The 14,614-nt window shown below is 58.2% G+C and overlaps 5 protein-coding genes across 5 annotated transcripts; 4 read left to right on the top strand and 1 right to left on the bottom strand.

Moving 5' to 3' along the window:
* Positions 1 to 342: 342 nt before the first annotated feature.
* On the top strand, positions 343 to 1,158 carry SLS55_001051 (uncharacterized protein; the record flags this gene model as incomplete). Its single annotated transcript, XM_066772553.1, has 4 exons — positions 343 to 630; positions 682 to 778; positions 837 to 940; positions 1,003 to 1,158. The coding sequence occupies 4 exons, from the start codon at positions 343 to 345 to the stop codon at positions 1,156 to 1,158; spliced, it is 645 nt and encodes a 214-aa protein (XP_066637832.1).
* A 160-nt stretch (positions 1,159 to 1,318) lies between these two features.
* On the top strand, positions 1,319 to 2,692 carry SLS55_001052 (uncharacterized protein; the record flags this gene model as incomplete). Its single annotated transcript, XM_066772554.1, has 2 exons — positions 1,319 to 1,429; positions 1,481 to 2,692. The coding sequence occupies 2 exons, from the start codon at positions 1,319 to 1,321 to the stop codon at positions 2,690 to 2,692; spliced, it is 1,323 nt and encodes a 440-aa protein (XP_066637833.1).
* Positions 2,693 to 4,630: 1,938 nt separating this feature from the next.
* On the top strand, positions 4,631 to 7,106 carry SLS55_001053 (uncharacterized protein; the record flags this gene model as incomplete). Its single annotated transcript, XM_066772555.1, has 3 exons — positions 4,631 to 4,942; positions 4,993 to 5,914; positions 5,983 to 7,106. The coding sequence occupies 3 exons, from the start codon at positions 4,631 to 4,633 to the stop codon at positions 7,104 to 7,106; spliced, it is 2,358 nt and encodes a 785-aa protein (XP_066637834.1).
* A 1,410-nt stretch (positions 7,107 to 8,516) lies between these two features.
* SLS55_001054 (uncharacterized protein) lies at positions 8,517 to 10,103 on the bottom strand (the record flags this gene model as incomplete). Its single annotated transcript, XM_066772556.1, has 1 exon — positions 8,517 to 10,103. One exon carries the CDS (start codon positions 10,101 to 10,103, stop codon positions 8,517 to 8,519), a length of 1,587 nt encoding a protein of 528 aa, XP_066637835.1.
* Positions 10,104 to 13,341: 3,238 nt separating this feature from the next.
* Positions 13,342 to 13,888, top strand: RPS16 (40S ribosomal protein uS9; the record flags this gene model as incomplete). Its single annotated transcript, XM_066772557.1, has 3 exons — positions 13,342 to 13,522; positions 13,580 to 13,665; positions 13,724 to 13,888. 3 exons carry the CDS (start codon positions 13,342 to 13,344, stop codon positions 13,886 to 13,888), a joined length of 432 nt encoding a protein of 143 aa, XP_066637836.1.
* Between the last annotated feature and the right edge of the window lie 726 nt (positions 13,889 to 14,614).

A 14,614-nucleotide genomic window follows, 5' to 3' on the forward strand; every position in this document is an offset into this window, starting at 1 on the left:
AGGCGAAAGCGTCCCGGATTAACGCTTTCTGCGGATGCCATGTACAGCTTGCTCAAGTCGAAGCCTACGAGGTTACCGTGATTGTAGTAGATCGCATTATTAACATGCAGGGGCTATCTGCGGACAATCCGTTACGCGGGCGATCAGGATCTCGTAAGTTCCAGAATTTACCTCAGTCGATGCACAGTTCGTTTCGTGAAGTCGTTGGTGGTTGTTACCGTAAATGTATGTGACGTCAGCAAGGCGTTATCACCCCACACCTTCCTCATCTTTCGCTCTGCAGTTGCCTAGACTGCCTTTGATTTAGCGCCGTGCGTGAAAGCGCCTCGCCGTTGAACACCAATGCCCGTCTGGGACACCGTTCTGTCGAGTCATCCTCTGCTGCGGTCTCTTGCAACGACGCACAAAAGGAGCCCAGTCCGACAGTGCATTCTTACTGTCAACAACATGTCGTCCACGATTCTCGGCTCAGACACGGAGAAATCCCCCATCTATTTCTGGCGCGAATACGACGAACCGTACGGCTTTCTCTCGCAATGGTACGATTGCGCCTTTCACCATGAGGGCATCACCTACCGCACCGCCGAGATGTGGATGATGGTGCAGAAAGCAAAGCTCTTCGGCGACACGGTGCGTGTGCACTCCAAATCCACCCTGAAGCCGGCTGCTCACGCCACGTAGGAGATAGCCCATAAAATGCTCGCTGCCCCTACGCCGGCCAAGCAAAAGAGCCTGGGAAGAAAGGTCAGGAACTTCAACCACGGAGTCTGGGACGAGAGTAGGTGGCGCCGCCCCACCACCAAAGTGGCTCGTGCTGACACTCGCGCCCTTCAAAGACAAGGTCCGCATCGTCGAGGAGGGCAACTGGTGGAAGTTCACCAGCAGCAAGGAGAAGGCCCAGCTGGCAGACATGCTGCTGGCGACAGGAGACAGGGAGTTGGTTGAGGCAAGGCCAAGCCCGCCTTCCATGCAGCATCCGGGGCTGACCATGTGTGGCTGCAGGCTTCCCCGTACGACCGCATCTGGGGCATAGGCTTCAATTCTGAGCACGCAGAATATGTCCGCGACGACTGGGGCGAGAACCTCTTGGGCAAGGTTATCATGGCCGTGCGGAAGCGCTTGAGGGAACAGCAAAGCGCGTCACAGCGCCAGCACTGAGCGTCCAAGCTAGGGCTAGCATGCTAGCCGGTCCCGGGCCACTGCGCCAAAAAATAAATTGACCTGTTCGGACACTAAATAAGCCCCCGCACCTCTCTTTTACGCCTGCGCCTATCAGCCCCACCCTCAGCCCTATCCTCCCCGATGGCTGTGCAGCAAAATGTCTCTCCCTTACACCAACGACTCGTATGACGAACCCTTCAGGTACTGCGGCATCACGAGAAGCTGTGGGACCGATAACCCCTATGACGTCGATATCGCTGGCATCGGGGTGAGTCGAGATTACTAAGCCCTGCTCTCCGTGCCGTGCTGAGGAAAAAAGGTCCTTGTCTCTTTCGTTGCCACGGCAGCCTTCACCCTGCTGGCCATCCTCCTTGGCTACCTTTGCGAATGCCTGCCGGGGACCCAGACAAACCATGTCGACCAGGCCGTAACCGTGACCGTCACCACTTGCGTGAAGTTCTGTTTCAGCCCGAGCCTTTCCCGCATTGAGAAGCTGCGTGACCGTTTGTCCTCGCGACACCTGCACCACAAGCAATACCAAGAAGCCTTGACCAAAAAATGGTCCGCTGCCTTGGAGCGCTTCATCCTTGCCATGAGCGACCAGCAGCTCGTCACCGGCATCGCCATCATGGTCACCATCTACACCAAGTCGTGCGATATCTCCATTTACTCGTTCCAGATGGCCGGCGCCCTTGCCTGGTTCTCATCCACCACGCACCTGGCCACCCTTACCATTCTGACCGCACACTTTGACAGCCACCGCATAGCTCGCAACTTCCGGGCTGTCATGATGGTCGCCATGATGTTCATGCTGGCTGCCGCCCAGATCATAAGCAATTCGGAAAGTGTGCAGCACTCTGCCACCGACATCTATTTCGGCTGCGCCCTGAAGAAATCCTTCAAACTTTCTCCCATCGACGGATACGAAGTCGCCAATCTGAGCCTTATCATCGCCTGGCTGATTCTGTCCTACGCAAGCAGGATGATATCCCTGTACTCTGCGCACGTCAAGTCTTCATACAGCTGGCCCACCCGCCAAATCGCCTCTATCTTCCGCCTTGAGATCCAGGAGCCCACCGCCGAGGACGACTCATTAGAGAAGCTCGAGAAAATCATGCAAGCCGTCGACGAACGTCTCCGCAACGGGCCCCTCAGGCGATGGTCGGCCCTGCGCCGCGTTTGCGTCTGGTACACGTATTTCTTCTCCCTCGCTGGCGCCATTGAGCGCGCGCTCGCCAACTCCTTTCTGTGGCATCTCATCTGGCTCCTGTTCGGCGCCACCTTCGGCATCAGCCAGGTCATCTCCATTCGCAAAGACTACCCTGTCCCGTATCGCAAGGAGCAAGAGACGGAGACGCTCAACAAATGGGGCTTCGGGCAGATCCTGCCCCTAGTCCTTCTGGCCCTGCCCGTCCTGACGGGCCTGGAAGCGTATTTCGGTAAGTGGGTCGCCGCAGCGTGTGCGAGCGAGCATTTTCGCGCTGATACACTCCACAAGAAACAAAAGAAGAGATCGCCCGCCACCGCCTGAGTCAGCGCTCCTCATCGTCCAACTCCCAGAAAAACAACGTCGGCGGCGATGGCGGCGAGGTGGAGATGGAGATGACAACAGCAGTCCACTCCCCCACGACGACAGAATTCTCCGCGGCTCCGACGTTGGGACCCCACCATCGTCCCACGAATGCATCCGGCATTGCTGCACCCGGCAGCGTCTACGACCTACCACTGGCGCGGCTGATGTTGGTCTTCTACATCCTCATGTGGCTCGTCCTGTCGCAGCTGGTCGCCGTCAGCGCCGCCACCAACTTCGCCAACCTGGGCTTGATGATCCCGCTGGTAGTCGTTCTGGTCAGCTTTTACGTGTGGAGCGTGGTGGCATTTGAGGGCTTGCAGCTGGTCGACGCCGTGAGGAGAAAGAGGAAAGGAAGGGCAAGGCATTTGCGGAATGGGGCGGTGGAGTGAGTTTGGGAGGGGTGGAGACCGAGGTCCATCGTGTGGTGATTTGGGAACGAGTTTATGCTTGCCAAACGTGCCCGTAAGAAGTTTTGCGTCGTGGTTTGATGGAGTGTGGAGGCCTGGATGATCCTGTATCACTTCTTGAACCTTCTTTCATTTCCGCACGCCCATTTCTACGGTGCTTGTACGACGAGTGTGACGCAGTTAGACTATAGAAAGGTCAGTTGATATTCAATATAGCGATTTCGATTTTCACATCTCAGGTCACTCCAAGAAGCTTATGAGACATCTCAAGAGAGTGCAAGTAACATGGTCTCAGCATTATACACTTCGTTGTCCGCTACCGCATGTCTCGTCCTCTTCAAGCGTGTTCTACTCAAACCAAGGTTACTCCAAGCTGTCTCATACTTTCCATAGCTTGCACACCGGAAGCTCTGGGGTGTGCCCCAAATAGTAAGGCTTGCCGGGTGGCGGAGGATCTGGGAAAAGGGGCTCAAGTCACAAACGCTGGTGGCTGGTGACTGACTTTTCTTTCCATTGAGTGACATCCGAAGGCATTCGAGCTTCTCGGGTGCTCAAGATACATCTCGCTGCTTCCGCTCTCATGTTCACACAGGGTTGAGACATGGAAGGACTGGGTTGTCGGTGCCTTCGGCAGTGAGTGGCAAGTTGCACCACGAGTGGCAAGTTGCACCACGAGTGGCGTGTGGACGCAGGGTCCAGGTCATCCGGACCCTGTGGACTGTCATGAGGTAGGCGTGGCATTCCGACTACTACCTGTTCTGGCCCTGGCAGACATCACACGACCGGTGCACATGGTGTTGGGCAAGCAGGCGGGCCCCCGCCACGCTTGCCATTGGTGTTTGCCCCTTCCACTTCCACTTCCACTTCAAGAATAAGCCACCACATGCGCGGCGCCACCCGGACCCGCCTGCCCCACCCCCAGTTGCCCTGAAGACCCTGCATCGGCGGCGGCGAGCATGCTCATGTGCCACCCTCCCCAGACTCCCCGTCCTCCTCCCTACTTAAACTCCCCTCCTCCTCGCCCAAACACCTTTTCTTCTTCTTCAGCTCTCTTTGCCTTTTGGCTTAGATCAAGTGTAGTAGCTGTTCTTTTTAGTTTAATCTCTAGAACGCCCCTACGGGGGCACTTCTTTTGATTAAACTAGTTTTTGGAGATCGGTCGAGCGGCGCGCTGGGCTCCGCCTAACCGTCGCAGGCCACAGTGTCGCCAGTATTGCACTGCCTCTGGCTGACGCGAACTTCGCTTTTTCGTTGAGTCAGGTCCGCCTTGCGTGGGCCCTCGAGGAAGAAGGAGACTGTGCTCTTGTTTGTCGTTTGAGAGGGAAAAGAATGAGGTGAGTGGAAGCGAGGTTCGGAATGGAGGAGGGTTCCGCCGCAAGGGAGGGCGACGCGCCGCCAAGCCGGTCGTCGTGCCAACGCCTGTTTACCTCCCGTTTCGCACCTTTTCTGTGCGCAGTTCCACGGCCACCACCGACCTCGTCACATCACAATGGCAAGCTCGTCACTCTTTGAGGTCTACCTGCGCCTGCGCCCCGCCACCGCGGGAGCCCGCTTCCTGGACGTCGAGGAGCCGCAGCACGACTTCCCCAACCACATCACCATCAAGCCGCCGGAGAACGACCGTCGCAAGAAGGCCGTCGAGCGCTTCGCCTTCACCAGGGTCTTCGAAGAGGATGCCGCCCAGCTCGACCTGTTCGAGGGCACCGGCCTGGTGCCCCTCATCGAGGGCGTGCTGGGTCCCGAGGGCCACGAAGGCCGCGACGCTCTTCTGGCAACGCTGGGCATGACGGGCTCCGGCAAGGTATGACGCAGCTCCCACTCCCGCGACGCTATGCATCTAACCGCGTGTAGAGTCACACCATCCTGGGCTCCAAGCATGAGCGCGGCATGACCCAGATGGCCCTCGACGTGCTCTTCTCCAACATCGGCGACCTGCTCGTCGACCCCGCCACCTCGTCGTCGACCTTTCCTTCCATCGCCGCCGCCGATGTCTCCGAGGCCCACGTCTTCCCCGCCTCGCTCTACCTCGACACCCTCTACGGCGACTGCCATGCGTCCAGAGCGCAGACGCCCGGCCTGGTATGCTCACCCACAACCACACCCACTCACCCCACCTCCGTAGGCCTGTATCCCAGTCTTGTACAGAAGCTCAGCCAGCTCGGCAATGAGAAGAACCCATCTCCTTTCAAGTCACCATTTTCCAGCATCAAGCCTCTCGTCCCAGAGGCCCTCACACGCGTCACACGTAGTACAGCAGCTAAGATAAAACCCTCCACAAAGGACGGCAACAGCTCCTTCCTTGGCTCCGCCGCGTTCGGGACGAAGCAGCGCCACCAGATGCCGCGCCTCTCGACCATGCCCGACGACCCGCCCGTCTACGACCTCGCTATCGACGTCGACCAGACGGCCGAATACGCCATCGTCGTCTCCATGTTCGAGGTCTACAACGACCGCATCTTCGACCTGCTCACGGGCGCCTCGCAGGGCTCCAAGCTCATGAATGGCGGCCGCCGCCGCGCCCTGCTCTTCAAACCGACCGAGCACTCGCCTGACCGCAAGCAGGTCGCCGGCCTCAAGAAGATCATCTGCGGCAGCCTGGATGAGGCGCTGATGGTGCTGGAGACGGGCCTGCTGGAGCGCAAGGTCACCGGCACTGGCAGCAACGCCGTCAGCTCGCGCAGCCACGGTTTCTTCTGCGTCGAGGTCAAGAAGCGCCACAGGGCCACGAGGGGCCCCTGGAGCAGCAGCACCCTCACCATCTGTGATCTTGCCGGTAACGTTCCGCTCCTTGCTTGGTAGCTCCGAATCATCGACAAGCAAAACTGACGGCAAAACCTCCAGGCTCTGAACGCGCCCGCAACGCCAAAACTGCTGGCGAGACGCTGGCCGAAGCAGGCAAGATTAACGAGTCGCTCATGTACCTAGGCCAGTGCATGCAAATGCAGTCCGATATCAGCGCCGAAGCTGCCGCTGGCAGCAATAAACGCGCCGTCATGCCCTTCAGGCAGTGCAAGCTAACAGAGCTGCTCTTCGCAAACTCTTTCCCCTCATCCACCAACTCCCACCACCATTCATCCCACCGCACCCCGCAACGCGCTATCATGATCGTCACCGCCGACCCTCTCGGGGACTACAACGCCACCTCCCAAATCCTGCGCTACTCGGCCCTCGCGCGCGAAGTCACCGTCCCGCGCGTCCCCTCCATCACTTCCACAATCCAACTCGGCAATCCTCAGCCCCAACCCCGCCGCCCCGCCACAAGCCACTCCAACGGCCGCATGACACCCTCGATCGTGCACGCTCTGGAAGAGCAGCTCGACAACACCCTCACCGAAGTCACGCGCCTCGCCGACGCCCTCGACGTGCTGCACATACAATTACGTGATGAACGCGAGCGCCGCCGCCAGGCCGAGGCCGGGTGGCGCGTCGCCGAGGAGAACGCGGTGGATGCCGAGGCGGCGTTGCGCGAGGAGCTGTACGCCGAGTACGAGAGCCGGCTGGAGGGGTTGCAGCGGCGGTACAAGGCGAGTTGGGATGAGGAGGCGGACCGGGCGGACGAGCACTGGGATCGGAAGGTGGAGATTTTGACAAAGGGAGTGGTGAAGGTGAGGGAGGACGGGGAGGATGAAGATGAAGAGGTGGCGGGTGGCGGTAGGGAGCGGGACTACGAGCAGCAGCAGCGCATCGGGGAGTTGGAAGACGAGAACGCGGCGCTGCGGAGGCAGGTCGACATGCTGCAGCGCGAGCAGCAGATGCGTAGCCCGTCCAAGAGCCACCGTCATCCCCCTGGTGGCAATGGTAACGCCGTCCGCATGGGTGCCGGTATCTCGCTGACGCCCAAGGTCCAGCTGCCGCTGCGCTCGCCGAGTAAGGGGGCGAATGTACTTCCCGGCACGGCGAGGAGGCAGCGCACCCTCGGGAAGAAGCGGTGGGAGATTGAGAACGATCCGTTCGACAGCGACTAAAAGCCCGGTCGATGCTAGCATTCACTGGGTGAGAAGGAGACGATTCCTCAAGTTGGGAAGCGAGATCGACCTGTCTGGACAGGACGTCCTTCGTCTCGACTTGACATTCTCTGTTCGAACTGCTTCCCTTTTGCCGGCTGCCGGATCCACGAAGCTTTGGATATCGACGATTCTATGTCTGGAAGCTGTTTCGCTGAGCTAGCGAAGAAGGGGAATGGGGGAAATGAAAAGGGAGGGAAAGGCTTCCCTTCAGGATGATACCCATGCCAACAAGGTGTTCTGGTTTGACTTTCTGTTTGTTTATATGTAAAATAACTTTCTCTTTGGCTCTTTACGTTTTCTCCTGGACCGTGGGCGTTGAAACGGAAGGTGAGAAGGCGGTCTCAAGATTGCATTAACTGGATTGGAGAGCTCTTAGACTCGTTCGGGCCGGGGCGTTTTTCTCGATACACATCAGATCGTTTTCTTGACCGGACCGCGAGGACTTCTTTGCTTCTCGGAGTAGCCACGGCGATCATGAAAATTGGTTTGTGAGAGCGGTTAAATTTGTCATCGTCGTCAAGGGGAAAATGTATAAAACTCAATGATCGCTCGAAGCAGGAGAAAATAGACACCCAATCATCGCTTGCTCTCTTGCTTGCCTCAAAATGGGTTTGATTACAGAAGGGGGCCGTTCAACATGGCGTTTCATCTCCGCATTGCTCGTTCTTGTCCCGTATGCGCCGTGTGTGTGCGCGCGCGTGTGGTCCTTGCTTGCTCATACAAGGACGGTCAAAATAAAAACAAAATACAGCCCTCATTTCTGTGCATCATCAAACTATCCATGGCATGATGCATGCGTATGCGTACGTGCGTGCTCGGAACCGGCCGTTTGCGAATGCGTTTGCTGTGCGATGGTGGGCTGTAACTTGGGCTCTTTTACTGTCTCTCCTACTGTATTAAAAAGCGGGGCCTTTCCAAAATCCCCCCAATATCGTACAAAGATGTAACCTGGGTTCCCACGGCGAAGGGGCGTGTGTGCGTGTGTGTGTGCGTTTGAAAAGTATGTGCGTGAGCGCGCAGGCTTGTTTGATCGCGGATCATTCTCCGGATCACCAATTCCATCCACACCCACAAAAAACCTGACAAGGGGAGCAGCCACTTGGTGCGTAGCCCAGTGACTGCCACTGATGCAGTACAAGGAAACAAAAGAAAGTGAAGGGCCCGCGGTGGAGTGAACCTGCCCGCGTAGCGCGTTTGTGCACTGTGCCAAGTGCCGACCATTCCGCCCTCGTGGACGGTGCTGGTCACGCTTGAAGCTGCTGCTATTCTCAACGTGGGTCGAGGGATTTTCATGTCGCCGTGGAAACCAAAAGTAAGACGAGTTAAGGGCATAGGAGCGGGGCTCACTGCCTGACTCGATGCTTCTGCTCAACCAGCGCCGTTGGCACGACGCCGCTGCATCAGTGCTAGCTGCTTCCCTATCAATGCAACTTGCTTCTGTAGCAGAGTCAATTCATCATTCTCATCGTTATTGTTGTCGCCGCCAGCCCTATTGTTGGCCGCGTTGGCACGCACCACGCCCGAACCAGAGCAATTCGGACAGGTACGCTGCTGCGGCTGCGGCGGCTCGACCATGGCTGGCGACACGGGGAGTGCAGAAGCCCGGCCGGTGGTGCTCGAGGCCGTAGATGCGGACGGACCGGGCCCCGCGTTGCCAACCAGGTTGCCAAAGCCATTGGTGTTATTTGAGGTGTTGTAAGTGGAGTAGTCTGTGGCAGAGAGGGATGTGGTGGCAGGCATGGTTTGGCGACGCTGCGATGTGCGTGGGGGACTTGCGGGCCCGATAACGCGCACACCGCTCTCGAAAACAAAGGGACGTTCATTCGGGTTCTGCGAAGAGGTCGGGTCTCCATTTATGTCGTGCCCGTTGAGATCAAAGCTAAGCGCTTGCTGCTGCTGCTGCTGCTGCTGCTGCTGCTGCTGCGCCGCCTGCTGCTGCTGCTGCTGTTGTTGTTGTTGTTGTTGCTGCTGCTGTTGTTGCTGCTGCTGGTGTTGCTGGTGTTGCTGGTGCTGGTGCTGCTGCTGTTGCTGGTGAGCCACCATGTTCTGCTGTTGCTGCACGGCCTGCATTGACACGCTCTGCTGCTGCTGCGCCGCCTGCTGTTCGCGTACCATGCGATCCGCACGCCTCGACTCCACCATCGCGGCTTGCAAGTCGCGTTGGCGGTCGACCATTTCGGTGTTGTTGGGGCCGGCGCCAGGCTGCTTATGGCTGGGTCGGCGGGGTATTGCCTCGCCGCGAGCCTCGAGAAGACTCTGCTTCGATTTGGCAGCGAGGCGTTCGGTGATCTCCTCGCCAAAGCGCTCGCGAATCAGGTCGACAATGGCGCGAGGCTCCGTGTCGAGAGTGACGTGGAAGCCGGCGCGCTGGATGACATCCTTGACCCAGCGTTGGGTGTGCTGCACACCGCGCTTCGCGTACTTGGGCTTGCCGTCGGCATCCTCGTAGACGTCGCGAGTGCAGGAGTGGGTTGCGACGACCGACGACACGGTCAGCACGCCCGTGTCCTTGTTGATTGTAGCGCGTAGCTTCCACGGGCAGCCCTGCAGGAAATGGCGGCACTGGTAGATGGCACGCGTCTGGTCCTTCTTGTGGATGCGCGTCAGGAACTTGTCGCGCAGGGCCCAGCTGTTGACGGCGAAGCGCAGGGCCTCGAAGTCGGCGTAGGTGCTGCCCTCGCGGGGCGTGGGGATGTCGAGGTCGGGCGGGGCATTGGCATGCTGATGCTGCTGCTGCTGGTGGGATTGGCGGCGGTGGTCGTGGTGGTCGTCGGGGTCGGGCTGCTGGGGCTGGTGCGGCTGCTGCTGGAGCGGCGGCGGCGGCTGGTGCGCGTGGTGCGCGGCCTGGGTCTGCAGCTGGTGGAGAGGATGGGCCGGGTGGGATGGAGGGTGAGGCTGCGGAGGGTAGTGGGCGGCGGGCATCATGGTGGGCTGGTATGGATGTGCGGCGGGCATCGAGACTCCTGCTTGCATCGGCGGTGCCTGCGTGGAAACGAAGGGCTCGGTGCCGTACGGCGGCGGCGCATGCTGGTTACCTCGACGCCGCGGGGTGGAACGCTTGGGGTGGTGCCCGGGGTTGAGGCGGACCTGCTGGCTGTGATCAGAGGCCGTGTTGCGGGAGCGCTCGAGGGCGTGGGCGATGAGCTACCTTGTTCGGCATTTCGATGTTGCCGGAGTGAGTAAAAGGGAGAGCAACAGATTGTTATACGTTAACTATTACGTAATGCGTATAGAGGGGTCGATTCGCCGGCCGCCAGCTCCGCCGACCCCAGTCGCTGCATCGGTCCTCAGCAGTAGCCTGCCCTGTGGTTGTTGTGGTGAAGGCGAGCGATGCCCCTTGTACCTGGGGCTCGGGCGCCGAGAGCCCCCAGACATCACGCGCCTGCCGCTGCGCTGCTCCTCGCTCCACGCCAACACGCCCTTGGGCCTTGGAGCGCCGCTGCAGAGCCGCCCGCACGCTCCTGCGACTGTACCAGCAAGTACCTTGTGCGCCAACCTTGATGCTGCCCTCGGCCGGGCCGCTTGCTGTCCGCGCTGCGGCTGTGCACCAGCGCCTGCAGCAGCTGCCCGTCGCCCGCCCAATAACGCGTCTGGTGTGCATTGCGATGCGATGCGTGCCCGAGGTCTGCCTCCCCGCCTGCTCCGGCAGATGCCCTCCAGCGCCCGCCGGGCTTGTGCAGAACCACCTTGCTTGCCCATGCGGCTCGTCCCTTGGTGCCGCCTTGCGTCATAGGCACAGTGGCCGCGCCGAGCGGCCTGATGGACGCCGGGGGTGGGGAACTGTACCGCAGGCTAGCTTTTCGCTGCCCCCTCCAGACCACTTTAGGTCGAGTCTGGCCGGTGCCTTGCGGTGCTGCTGCTGCTGCTGTATCCGCCAGGATCGGGTGCACAAATGCTCTTAATATGCACGCAACTGCAGCACCGGCCTCCTTCGGCCACAGCACTGAAGCGCCCACCTGCACACGAGCAAACAGCGAACAATACCCCGGACGGTCGGATTAGACAAGCAGCTAAACCCCTCCTGTTTTCGTTCGCAACGTTTGTAATCAAAAGATGCAATCATGCCACCCAAAGCAGGTGGATGGACTGACGGGTACCGCTGTCTTGACCAAGGGCATACGCACGTTTGCTAAACAGCTCCTTCCCGCCGCAACTCCAGCTCTGTGCATTCTGCGGGCATCCTTGCGGGATTCTGTAGCCTACAAGGTCTCTTTATGAGTCATGAAGATGCAGATCCATTGCCGCGTCGTCCTTTGCTTGGTGCGACGAACAAACACGCGGATTTGAAGCTCCATAAACTACGTAAACAACCCGTTTTTAGCCACCTTCTGTTTCCGCATGGAGCCTTGGAGATAAGAACCATTTATTCAGGTGACTGTTCTACCCTTATCATAGGGCCGCTTCCTCGAAGAGGAAAGACGCTACAGATGGAGAATGGTATAACCAGGGTCCACTCGTACTGCCGCGCAACACCGCTGTCATTCGCACTCTCACAAGCACGCCCGTCTCACTGCCGGTAGTCTGCCACTCAACGAAGCTCATGACTGGTCCTCTTGCTCATAGCTCGCGTCGCTCAATCCCGCTCGCAGCGCACGACATAAGCATAAGAGATCATGTATTTTGCAATTTGCATTAGCCTAGTCTCCGTCAATAGGAGCCGTCACTACAATAAAATGGGTAGCTTTGACTGGGCAAGTCCAGAGACACATGCCTTGGAAACCCTATGTACGTGTAGTGTACGTACCTTCCTCTACTGTGTTAGGTTGAAAGACGGTCGTGAAGATCATGCCATTTTCTCTTGTTCTAGACGCCATTTCAGGCTTCTTGAACCGATTCCTCTTCGTGCGCAAGAATGAAGCTCGTGGCGCACCCGGCTGTAATCATCTTAACCTCGCCTTTGACAGGAATCTCGTTCCAAGTGTCGACGACGTCGCCAGCTGCATTGGTCGGCTTCCCGCAGTTCCCGTGCTCGCCCCAGCCCCACGCTACTACGTTCCCATCCTTAACTTTCGCAAGCACATGTTCGCTGCCTATGGACATGAACTCGACAGGGGGCAGGCCTTTCGGAGGCAATTGGCCACGATCGTTTCGTCCCCATGCCACGATTCGACCCGATCTGAGCATAACATAGATGCTGCTCCAGCCGGATCCGATGTCCACATAATCAATGATTTCCTCGGGGGCTGCTGACTTCACAGAAAATTTGTCTGAGCCGAGAACAAGGTGCTTGCCCTCCCGAGGGTGACCAGCGACGTAGGTGAATTCGCGCCCACAGGTAACGCGGGCTGCACGAAAAGGTATGCCTTCGATTTTGCGAGGCGACCAAACGATTGCTGCAGGTTCGCCCAACTGCCCTTTGCGCCCGTTCCCCCACCCGTACACTTCTCCATTGTCGAGTACAGCCACAGTGTGGCTCATGCACGCGGCAATGTCGACTATACGAGCTTCTGGTGGAGGGAACTTGGTGATCTTCTGAGGCCATGGCGAATCTCTGACGTTCTCGCCTTGACCCAACTCTCCATGATTTCCTGTGCCGCACGTCATTACGCGGTCTTCAGAAACGAGGACGGATGCCTCCCATGTAGCTGCACAGAGCTTGATGAATGGCGGGGTAGGCAGTCTCGGTACCAAGCTGTCGGTGAATCTGGGTACTCCAGCGGACAAATTCTGCCACGGGATGCGTCCATTTGAGTTGTCGCCAGCTGCAAGTATCTCGCAGTCAGCTGTCAATACTATAGTGTGGTTTCCTCCAGCCGCCATCCACGTTGGCTGCTGGTCGCGAAAGCGATATGTATCTGTGACGGGCTGCGGCTCGGATACATCCTCCGTGTGATCTAGGCCCAGTTGCCCAGAGCCATTAGAGCCGAATGCATAGAGCGTGGTAGGTGGCGCGCGCTGAGGCTGCTCGTGAGGGAGAAGCCACATTGTTTCCAGAGGAGCGAAGCGGTGGTCGGATAGAACGGGCGACGTGGCGGAGTACCTAGTGGTGTTGCTAAGGCAGCGCTCTGATACGGGCAGCCAAGAGATTAGATAAGATCGGCGTCGGCGATTCGGCGACGGCGGCGCACAATCCGTTTAGCGAAAACCACCGCAAATTCAGAGCTCGCCCGACTGGACTTCGAAGCGACAGCGGACGACGACACTCCCCCACGACACCCACCCGGCACACCAATCTCGCCAACCCTCAGCGACAATGTCCGCCCCTCAGAGTGTGCAATGCTTCGGCAAGAAGAAGACCGCGACTGCCGTCGCCCACTGCAAGGCCGGCAAGGGCCTCGTCAAGGTCAACGGCCAGCCGCTCTCCCTCGTTGAGCCCGCCATCCTGCGCTTCAAGGTCTACGAGCCGCTCCTGATCCTCGGCCTTGACAAGTTCGGTGCGTCCGCTCGCGGATTCGGAATATGAAGGGGCTGGAAACTAACTGCCAGCGCAGCCAACGTCGACATCCGTGTCCGCGTCTCCGGTGGTGGTCACACTTCTCAGGTCTACGCCATCCGCCAGGCCATCGCCAAGTCCATCGTGCGTGCCATCTGCAGGAAGAACATTACGCGCAACGGGTCGCTAACCAGTTGCACAGATCGCCTACTACCAGAAGTTCGTCGACGAGCACTCCAAGAACCAGCTGAAGCAGGCCCTCGTCCAGTACGACCGTACCCTCCTCGTTGCCGACAACAGGAGGTGCGAGCCCAAGAAGTTCGGCGGTCCCGGCGCTCGCGCGAGATACCAGAAGTCCTACCGTTAAGCGACGAATGCAAGAGGGCAAGATGGAGTGTTGGTGGCTTTGCTGGTGCTGGGGCACAACATCCTCGGATTTCTGGGTTTTGCGGGCGATCATCCAATAAAAAGGAAATGATATTGATTGCAAGCACACGGTTCTGTGCAAAAATGGAGTACTGTGGTATGATGCATTGGTTTACGCGTCCAGAAGTGGCTCCGCCTGGGCCCCTGCAAGTTGTGCGCAAATCCATGGACATGTGCCAGAGCCGGATCGCTTTGGACGAGAATGATGCGGTTTGGGACTCTTACAAGTGGTTTTCCGTACCCAATGCAGAATCGTGCAGGAAATGGAATATGGAAGCTCACGATCGACCCCTTTCCCCATGGCGCCGATGTCCTGGAAATATGGTACATTTGTCTGATGTCAATCAAGCAGCTGCAACCCCCTCTCTTTCCTAATGCAGCTACAGCACTTGCAAGATATATATATTGAGAACTTCGGAAGCCCATCCAATATCAAGACTTCAGCCTTGAACCTCTTGTGTTTCCATGGCCTCTTTTGATCGCTCACGCTGATCGCTCACATACGACACCCTTTTGATCATTTCAGCCAAAACAACCTTGCCTCACTTACGCCTTACCACGCCTCTGCTAAACACCCATCCTCCGAATAAATCACCCAAGATCTCACTTCACTAAAGCTTCATCGATGTCGAGCACAAGCAATGACGCAATCTATCACCTTGTAGAT

Source organism: Diplodia seriata (assembly GCF_021436955.1).
Source record: "Diplodia seriata strain FDS-637 chromosome Unknown scaffold_1, whole genome shotgun sequence".
NCBI lineage: Eukaryota > Fungi > Ascomycota > Dothideomycetes > Botryosphaeriales > Botryosphaeriaceae > Diplodia > Diplodia seriata.